Source organism: Galeopterus variegatus, unplaced genomic scaffold, assembly GCF_000696425.1.
Source record: "Galeopterus variegatus unplaced genomic scaffold, G_variegatus-3.0.2 Scaffold95, whole genome shotgun sequence".
Lineage (NCBI taxonomy): Eukaryota > Metazoa > Chordata > Mammalia > Dermoptera > Cynocephalidae > Galeopterus > Galeopterus variegatus.
In genome coordinates, this window is record NW_007726206.1 from 529,086 (window position 1) to 539,422 (window position 10,337).

A 10,337-nucleotide genomic window follows, 5' to 3' on the forward strand; every position below is an offset into this window, starting at 1 on the left:
CCCCCCCCCCCCCCCCGTCTTAAATCTTGAAATTTGAAGCAAGAGGCACTTTAGTTGCTATTGTGAATACTGAGAAACTTGGCTCTGAAGGTTGCTTCAGTATGGTTGCAAGTTCTGTCTAGGGATGTCATTAGTGGTGTTAATGGAAGACTTAAACAAAGACACTTTCCAGGTGCTGGATTCTGCTGTCCTGTAAGTGTGCTCTCTAGAGGACATATTCATCATGGTTATGGAAGGCTGTGGTTGGCCTTGCAACAGCCTGCAATAATTGCACCATCTAGATCAAGAGGACCCAGAGCCCCATGACTTAGAGAGCATCAGCTTTAGTAGGTTCTGCAGCTTCTCACTGTAGCCATCTTTAAGAACAGAACTAAGAGGTGAGGTGAGTAGGGATGTTGGTAAGAAAAGAAGGAAAGGGGAAATCAAAGACAGCCAGCCAGCCATTTTGATTATTTCATTTGTGGGAGAGAGCCTCAGGCAGCAAATAGTAGTGATGCTTATGAACTCTTAAACGTGGTGTCTTTCCACCGGTCCAGGATTCCTCAGGAAATTGATTTAGGGATCATAACTTCTATTGTGTAGATTAATGGTGATGAGCATTGGGCTGGGTGCCGATTAGAATGGACATGAGTAGTTAGCCTGTCTTCAAACAACTTATCTTTTGTGTTTGAATCCCCACATCCCTCCATTTTTTGGTAGATTTGAAATGGATGGGCCTTATAGGTCTAGTAAGAATTTGGGCTGGCAGGTTAGCTCAGTTGGTTAGAGCGTGGTGTTGATACACCAAGATCAAGGGTCAGATCCTCATACCTGCCAGCTGCCAAAAACAAAGAGTTTGGAAGATTTATATTTAGGAAGTTGCAAGCTCTTGTTTAGATCTTTAGTTCTATAGATTGAACTGGTTTATTTAGGATTGCATGTGAGATAGGAGAGAGAGCAAAACTTAAGAGCCTGACTTTATGGTATTGATGTAATGTAACCTGTGTATAGTTTAGTTAAAAAATGCCCTGTCTAACATATTTGGGACAGTTGGCAAATCTGAATAAGGTCTGTAGATCAGAAATAGTATTGCATCAGTGTTAATTTTCTGATTTTCATCATACACACTGAAGTATTTAGGGGCACTGTGGGCATTACAGGGTTAAGAAAAAATATTTTTAAGTATCTCTATATTGCTAAAGAGAGAGAGAAGGTAAAATAAATGTGAAATATTAACATTTAGGAAATCTGGGTGAAGAGTGTACAGGAGTTCTTTGTACTCTTCCAACCTTTCTGTAGGAAGGTTCTGGAACTATATCAAAAATGCAAGAAGTCATCCTTTCTGCATAAATTCCTTTTTCATGGAGGTAGGAACTTTCCTGCTTTTAAAAATGTGAATCCTTTGCAGTTCAGTTCTGAAATGTAATAGATGGAAAATTTCTGCGTGTGTATGTCTAAAATGCAAGTCCTAGTGCCAGACCCAGCTTTATAGTTAGAGAGTCTCTCTCCCTCCTCCTCCTTAAGGTGGCTTTAGTGAAGGAATTCTTTGGCACAGTGCAACAATGACATAAAATTGCTTTATGTGCCAGTGGCTGGGTGCCTTTAACTAGACCGCTAATTTAAAATTTCTCACAAACTGTCCAACTAACTTACTTAAAGAAATCAAATGATAATAACAAAATAATTGGTGGGAGAAGAAGATGGGTTCATTTCCTCTGTCCTCTTTCTTTTTTCTTTTTTTTTTTTTTTTAAAGATGACTGGTAAGGGGATCTTAACCCTTGACTTGGTGGTGTTAGCACCACGCTCACCCAGTGAGTGAACTGACCATCCTTATATGGGATCTGAACCCATGGCCTTGGTGTTAACAGCACCGCACTCTCCCGAGTGAGCTACGGGAGAGCCACTGTCATTTTTCAAATGGTTGACTATGATTGCAAGTGTATTCTAGAAGGACATATAAAAATGAAAAATGTTAGTGTTATTTAGGGCAGTGAGATTTTAGATAACTTTTTATTTTTTTCCAAACATTTGTTGCTTTTTTTTAAATAAGAAAGTTGTGTTATTTTATATGTCTTAGTATTTTTATTCTTGATTCTACAGAGCGGAGGCTGTGTCACACAGACTCTGGAACCATGAACATATTTGATAGGAAGATCAACTTCGATGCGCTCTTAAAATTTTCCCATATGTAAGTGTTTTGACCTTGATTGCAATTTCTTACTGCATTTCCTTTCATATCTGGTTTCTTTTCCCTTTTCCTAGTTTATTAACTTTTCTGTGTATAAACAAACAGATTAACTTGGCTGGAATCCAGAGTACCTGATAAAAATACCCAGATTCTGAGGGCTGTGCAATCACTGGAAAGTCATTTATTGTAGTTTGGGTACTGATTGTTCATAATCTTGGGCTTTTGGCTTTTCCCCAGCATTTGAAATTCTGTAGCCTATTTTCAAAACATTCCTTTTTATCATAATATGCTTTCCCCAGAGTATCTCAAACTATTTGTAATATAACTTTCACATATTCTCTGGGAAGGGAAAGGGAGAGAAATGATTGTTAGCTTGGAGATGAGGTTGGTGTGAGAGTGATGGCTGTTATTAACATTCTTTCCTAGAACCCCCTCAACACAGCAGCACCTGAAGAAGGTCTATGCAAGTTTTGCCCTCTGTATGTTTGTGGCAGCTGCGGGGGCCTATGTCCATGTGGTCACTCATTTCCTTCAGGTAAGAATAATTTTCTCTCCTGGTTGTTATAGCACAAACTGTATTAGGAAGAAACCAGTTGAGCAGGGTGGTCCAAGCCTGTGCTTCTCCTTAATCTCAGTAGTTTAGGATCTGAACTCAGCCAGCCATTAAATCAGGACATTTAAATTTTATGACAATGGTTCCCCTTCTAGATACTGAAACAATGTCTTAACCATGGCACTAAACGATGTGCTGGAGACGTACAAGACCCCTGCCCACTGAGTAGAGGGCCTGATGTGCATATTAGGATTCTTCTGCACAGTAGCCTTTTTATCTTTTCCTCCATTCGTCCTCTTTTTTGCCTAAATGACTGTGGACTACTTGGACACAAAATACGGATTGTATGGGCCGGCCCGGTGGTGCACTGCTACAGTGCGCCGCTTGGGAGTGCGGTGGCGCTCCCGCCGAGGGTTCAGATCCCACGTACAGACCGGGTCCCGCTCACTGGCTGAGCGAGGTGCGGGAGCAACACCGAGGGTTGCGATCCCGTTGCCGGTCCCGGTCCGGTACGGGTGCAACACTGAGGGTTGCGATCCGTTGCCGGACACGAAAAAAGACAAAAAGGGAAAAAAAAAAAAATGCGGATTGTATGATTAATTATCAGGAGAGGCAGGATTGAGACCTTTAAGGATTTGACCCATTTTCTTCTCTGATACACTGTTATCTACATGTTTGGGTGAAAGCCTTAAACAACTCATTATCCTGTGTTGAGGGAGAGTTTGGGCTTGGCCAACAAGGGTAGAAGCTTGAGGAACAACTAAAAAGTTTGAAGCTCTCACTAACCAAGCCTCGTACCTTTTATTTTATTTTTATTTACTTATTTATTTTTGGCAACTGGCCAGTACAGGGCTCCTCCCTTTTAGAGTGTACTTTTTTAAAGGAATGTAGTAAAATACAGTCAATCCTCATTATTCACAGGTTCTGTATTTGTGAATTCACCTACTCACTAACATTTATAACCCCAAAGTCAATACTTGTGGCACTCCACAGACATGCAGAGTGGTGACAAATTTGAGTTGCTTTCATAACATCTCCCCAGCTGAGGTAGAATAAGATGATGCTGTGCCTTCTTGTTTCAATTTTCATACTATAAACAGGTGTCCTTTTCATGGTCTATTTAGTGCCATGTTTTTTTCATTTTTGTGCTTTTTGTTGGTGCTTTTCTGTTTGAAATGTAAACAGCATAGTGCTGAAGTGCTGTCTAGTATTCCTAAGTGCAAGAAGACTGTGATATGCCTTATAGAGAAAATATGTGTATTCGATAGCTTTCATACAGGCATGAGTTCTAGTGCCATTGGCTGTGCGTGTTCAATATTAACGAATCAACAATATATGTCAAATAATCTGTCCTTAAAAAGAAACAGAAAGTGTGACCAAAGGCTTGCAGGAGCCTAACCCTGTATTTCTGCCCAGGAACAATGACTCGGTATTCACTAATTCAGCGTCCACTGTGACTTTATAACATAACTACTGTGAATAATGAGAATTGACTTTACCTTTAAAGGAAGAAGGAACTTCAGTGTCTATATTATCCATCCTTGGTGATTTCCCTCCTTTTCTAACGCCCGTAGCTTTTCCCACTTGCTTTAAAAAAAAATTTTTTTTTTTCTTATTACAAAACTAATGTGTGTACACTCTAGAACATTTGGAAAACAGACTAGTGATAAGGAGTATTAAAAAAACTCCATTATCCCATCACCTAGAAATAACTACTGATAATATTTTGGTACTTATCAGTCTTTTTTACCCCCCAGTCTTTTCTCTCTGTATGTCTATATTTGTGTCTTGGATTTTTTGTGTGTATGATCAAAAGGGGGTTATTTCTACTTGTTCTAAGATGGAATGTGCTTCAAGCACTTGTCACCTTGGTTCATATTTTCTGTTCTTCGGCAAGACTCATTCATGGTTTGACTTGGGTAGTTGTACGGTAGTTGATGGACAGCCCAAGCCAGAAGTGCCTCTAGCATCCACTGTGGTTCTAACTCTGTCCTTCAAGGCTTCTGGTTTATCTCCTCAGCCCCACCTCTCAGAAAACACTACCTTTTCCCCTCCTCTAGGTCAGAAGCAAATATTAGGAACTTCAGATCAGTATTTGAACCCAGTAAGGTCTCCTGCAAAATAAATTTGAAACTCTCACATATTTAATTATTGACTCTGGCTTTGACAGGCTGGCCTGCTCTCGGCCTTGGGCTCTCTGGGGTTGATGATTTGGCTAATGGCAACACCTCATAGCCATGAAACTGAGCAGAAAAGACTGGTACTTCTTGCTGGATTTGCTTTCCTTACAGGTATGTTAAGGTATGCTTTCCTTACAGGTCTAATTTTGAGAGGTGGAGGGGTACTATATATTTAGTATCTCAAATATAAAGGTTGAGATTTCTATTTGTTCTGATTTATCTCAACTGGCATACATTCTTGTCTGTCCAGTTGTACAGTTCCTTCAGAAGACTTCACTTTGTAGAGTCTTCTCTGAAGTTTCTCACTCTGTTGTGATTTCTCCCTTCAGGTTTCTTCTAGCACTGTACTATCCAGTTTTCTACAGTAGTCCCCACTGATCTGCAGTTTCAGTTTCTGTGGTTTCAGTTACCTGTGGTACAGTACAGTAAGATATTCTGAGAGAAAAAGACCACATTCACATAACTTTTATTATGGTATATTGTTATAATTGTTCTTTTATTATTATTATTGTTAATCTCTTACTGTACCTAATTTATAAATTAATCTTTATCATAGGTATGTGTGTATAGTATAGGAAAGAACATAGCATACAAGTATATGGTTCAGTACTATCTGCAGTTTCAGGCATCCACTGGAGGTCTTGGAACATATTCCCCGCAGATAAAGGAGTACTACTAGGGCCGGCCTGGAGTTCACTTGGGAGAGTGTGGTGCTGATAACACCAAGGCCATGAGTTCGGATCCCTATGTACAGATAGCTGGTTAGCTCACTTTGGAGATCGTGGTGCTGATAACACCAAGTCAAGGGTTAAGATCCGCTTACCAGTCATCTTTTTTTTTTAAAAAAGAGAGAGAGTACTACTGTATTTGAGTGTATTTTGCCTGGTACTGCTTTTTTATTTCTTTTTTTTTTTTTTTTTAAAGATGACCAGTAAGGGGATCTTAACCCTTGACCTGGTGTTGTCAGCACCACGCTCACTCAGTGAGCTAACCAGCCATCCCTATATGGGATCCGAACCCATGGCCTTGGTGTTATCAGCACCGCACTCTCCCGAGTGAGCTACAGGCCAGCCCTGCTTTTTTATTTCATGTAGGTTCATCTTGCTTTCCTATCCATAGGGAAAGCTCTTTGTGACTAGCAACTGTGATTTCTACTTTTGTATCCAAAAACAGGCATTGTGTGCTTGAATGAATGAGGTTCAAGAGCTTATGTAGCATAAATTGTTAATGGTAGACATGGGACTAAACTTGGCTTGAGGACCGGACTTGGTTGGACCCACAGCGGCAACTGTCACAGGAGCATCTGTTCTGAGCCTTGCAAATAGTTAATTAAAGCCATGGATTGAGCAATCCATTGTCCAGGATACTTTGCTGATTCTCAAGAAAAGAATTAAAGGCACAAGTATTCTAGAATTGTCATTAAAGGAAACAGGATTCAAGCTGCATAATAAAAATCTTTGCAAAGCAACATTTGAGTTAATACAATTTGTTCTTAGTGACAGTCCAATCTGTATAGTGTTGAAGAAATTTTAGAAAGGAAGGGATTTAGGCATTAAGATTTTTGGATTAGGGAAAGCTGGTGTTTGAAGGTATCAGGAGTGGAATTATCAGAAAGAGATAGGAAAGTAGCCAGAGTATAAGAAATGTTGGAGCTGGAAAAAGTTGCCTCCCTATTGGCAGGTGTCCACCTGCAGAACCGGTCTGGCCTTTCTTTGCTACAAAGGGAATCAGTCCTGCATGACTACGAGGTTGCTGGCCACAAGGCACTGCTTTAGTCTTTACCCTTTTCTTCTGTTCTCATCCCTGATATGACCCACATTACAGTATCATATCACTCTAACTCAAAAATGTTTGACATGCCTGCTTCAGTTTTTTCTAATTTCTGTTCCTCCTGAGGTCATCCATGATTTTCAGCAAAGAGGACAACTTTGCAATTATATCTGTAAATAAATAACTCAGTCAAGTATACATTCTCTTGAAAATGATTAAGAAGGAGGGAGGAGAGAGAAATTTAATTAGTCCACATGTTTTGCTTGTTTTTTTAGGTGCACGAACATGCTTATGTTATTAATGATTAGCTTTTGGATGAGAGTACTCTTAAAGAATTGATGGTAATATTGTGTTTTTTTGTTTTCTAGGAGTTGGCTTGGGCCCTGCTCTGGAGTTGTGCATTGCCATCAACCCTAGGTAACTATTTAGTAGTGTCTTATGTCTTTTTACCTTTATGAATACACCTTCTAAATATAGGCCATATACCTGTGGCCCTCAATCAAATGACCATTTTCTTTAACAGCATCCTTCCCACTGCCTTCATGGGCACAGCAATGATCTTCACCTGTTTCACCCTGAGTGCACTGTATGCCAGGCGCCGTAGCTACCTCTTCCTGGGAGGTAAGTATGGACTAGGAAATGGAGAGTGGGGCTCCACTCTAGCTGGAATTCTCACTAGAACTCCTTCCCTACCCACAACTCCCTTGTGACTGTTGGGTTAGAATTAAAAGCCTTTATTTTTGGGGAACATAAGGAATGGCCTTAATGGGATTGCTTTGCTTTGCTTTGCTTTCTCTCAAGACAACTTTTTTTGCTGTGTCTTATAGGTGTCTTGATGTCAGCCATGAGCCTGATGCTCTTGTCTTCCCTGGGGAACCTTTTCTTTGGATCCATTTGGCTTTTCCAGGTGAGACTGCATAGAACTTTCTAGCAGCCATTTGCCGCACACTTCTTTTTTTTTTTTTTGCTTAACCCTAAAGCAAGATAGGCTAAGAATTTTCCACAATCCTCCCCTTCTTTGGGCATTTCTCTCCCACCTGGACTTCCCACCTAACCCTCATAGGATGGAGCCTCTGCCACAGGTGAAAAGACAAACTGAATGTCATTGGACATAGCTAAGGAGAAGATGGTTTGCTCAGAGATCATTTGTCTAAGGCCAATCCAGCACTTGCTCCTTATTAAAATGGTTGAAGCTCTTTCAGTGATGTAAAAAAATGAATACAGGGCTGGCTGGTCTCAGTGGGTTAGAGTGCAGTTTTATAACACCAAGGTGAAGAGTTTGAATCCCCTTACCGCCAGCCACCAAAAAACCCCCAAAAAACAGCAAATGCAGAATTGTGCCTAGGGAAGTAGTAAGATCTTCATTATAGACTTCATTTCCCATGAATGTTAATGTTTACAGGGTTAGCATTTGATGCACTTTCAAGTGGGCAAGAGTCAGAAGGTACATCTGGCTTTTTTTTTTTTCTTTCTCTCAACGTATACTATATGGTAACTTTATTTCATTCTTTTGTTAGGCAAACCTGTATGTGGGTCTGGTGGTCATGTGTGGCTTTGTCCTTTTTGATACTCAGCTTATTATTGAAAAGGCCGAAAATGGAGATAAGGATTATATCTGGTGAGTGTGAAACTGGTCTTTAATGAGTATGAAGGTTGAGATATACCATTACATTGCACTGCTGAACTTAGGTGGCCAAGCTTCGGGAATTTATATGGTAGGAAACCCATAGTTTTAGAACTATGCACTGATAGCATTGTCTCCTTCAATTCCTGAAAGACATCAGATTTTTAAAAATTGGACTAATATATTTATGTATATTATATATAAATAAATATTGGGTATATTTAGTAGAATGTATATTTAGTAGAATAAAAATATATTTATGTATATTTAAAAGGGGTCGTCCTCCTTTTATTCTTTATACTTCTGTATTTTTTAAACCTTTAATGAGAAGATGATATACATAATTTTTTTTAATGTAGTAATCTCAAAGTCTCAGCTGATTAGTTGTAGTTCAGGGTTCAGACTTGGGCCTTTGCAGAGTCCAAAGCCCAGTCTCTTTTCTCTCTGTTACCTGACTTCAATAAGTTGAATGAGTTTAAGAGGATCTTAGCAGAGTTTTACTTCTTTAGTTGGTGATGGAGTATTGGAGAAGCTGACTTTAGAGGGTGGGGATGAGGTTTGTGTTCTGCAGCTTTGCAGGTTTGTGGATTAAGGAAAGTGAGAAGTGCATTTTGTAACCTGGTCCTTCCATTTTAGGCACTGCATTGACCTCTTCTTAGATTTCATTACTCTCTTCAGAAAACTCATGATGATCCTGGCTATGAATGAGAAGGTTAGTCAGCCTGCAAGCCAAAGATGGGCGAGTGGCTCCTGAGCTCAGCATCTGTGTATACTTCAGATTTGAAAACTTGCTTACACACTGTGTAGGTTCAGGATAACTGTTAAGGCAGGCCACTGAGTAAGAGGTAAACCAGAAGTCTTTAGATGATGGAGAAAAAGGAATAAGTAAAAACAATCCTTTTTAAAAAACAAAAACAACTAATTCCTGAGATTAGTATCAAAGAGAAAAGAGCTTCAGTGGCAGTAAGAAACAACCTCTTATATCAATAATTTAAAGGCTGTAAAAATAGCTATGACTCTGAAGAAGATATTGTGGAGGGCATTGTATAATATTGGCAGCCAGCTTTTGTAAATTTCAGAAGTAGACCAATTTTATCCATTTTCTAGTCTTAATTTTTTTCCAAAGAAGCATTCTGTATAGGGTTAATGGGTATCAAACATAATCTAGTGCATCATTAAGGGAACAAGTGAAACCATGAGTTTTTCTTTCAGACCTTACTGTGGAATCAGATACAGTGCAGGGGTAGTAGGAGCAGGTAGATGGGGTTGTTGGTTCTCTGTCTGAAATGCCCCATGCTTGGACTGAACACCAAAAGGGTGCCACAGTTTCAATCAAAGCAACTCAACTTTTATTCCTTTAATATGTTGGACTTCCACCTAAGATTGAGTGAAGAGTTCCACCGGGCTAGATTATTTCTGAACATCTCTTTATGCGGAGGATTCTTGCTCACACTCCAGGGTGGAGCACTTCCTAGGCCTAACAGAAAGTTGGTTGTCTTGGCCTCTGGTTTTGCTCTTTTAGGACAGACTGTTAGTCTGCAGCCTTCACTGGTTAGGATCTGAGCTGGGGTGGTTGTAAGTAGCCAACAGTGGTCAAGCAGCCACCTAGGAACTCCTGGCGTGGGGGAGTGGACAGCTGCTTAACCTTTATTCTTATCAAGCTGTCAGCAACTTTGGGGACCACCAGTGGAAGATGGTTAAGATTCAGTTCTTGATGAGCTAAGGGAGCATTTCTCATTCCTCTTTATTTATTTATTTTATTTTTTATTTTTTTAAAAGGTGACCGGTAAGGGGATCTTAACCCTTGACTTGGTGTTGTCAGCACCACGCTCACCCAGTGAGCTAACCGGCCATCCCTATATGGGATCCGAACCCGTGGCCTTGGTGTTATCAGCACCACACTCTCCCGAGTGAGCCACGGGCTGGCCCGCCACACTAAAATTTTTGAGTGAGCCTTTGGTTAGGGACTGGAAGGAATCCGGACAATAAAGAGGAATGAGAGGGGCCGGCCCCCCGCGCCCCCCGGGGGGGGGGGGGGGGGG

At 40.4% G+C, this 10,337-nt stretch overlaps 1 protein-coding gene across 3 annotated transcripts in view; it reads left to right on the top strand.

Moving 5' to 3' along the window:
• TMBIM6 (transmembrane BAX inhibitor motif containing 6) overlaps positions 1 to 10,337 on the top strand; it is a 20,699-nt gene that overhangs the window by 7,938 nt on the left and 2,424 nt on the right. For all 3 annotated transcript variants that reach the window (XM_008582872.1, XM_008582867.1, XM_008582878.1), the window contains exons 2-9: positions 2,081 to 2,168; positions 2,595 to 2,703; positions 4,892 to 5,012; positions 7,040 to 7,088; positions 7,195 to 7,292; positions 7,499 to 7,578; positions 8,189 to 8,289; positions 8,932 to 9,007. In XM_008582872.1, the coding sequence (XP_008581094.1) occupies positions 2,113 to 2,168; positions 2,595 to 2,703; positions 4,892 to 5,012; positions 7,040 to 7,088; positions 7,195 to 7,292; positions 7,499 to 7,578; positions 8,189 to 8,289; positions 8,932 to 9,007 (690 nt within the window). In that variant the 5' untranslated portion in view covers positions 2,081 to 2,112. The remainder of the gene's footprint in view (positions 1 to 2,080; positions 2,169 to 2,594; positions 2,704 to 4,891; positions 5,013 to 7,039; positions 7,089 to 7,194; positions 7,293 to 7,498; positions 7,579 to 8,188; positions 8,290 to 8,931; positions 9,008 to 10,337) is intronic.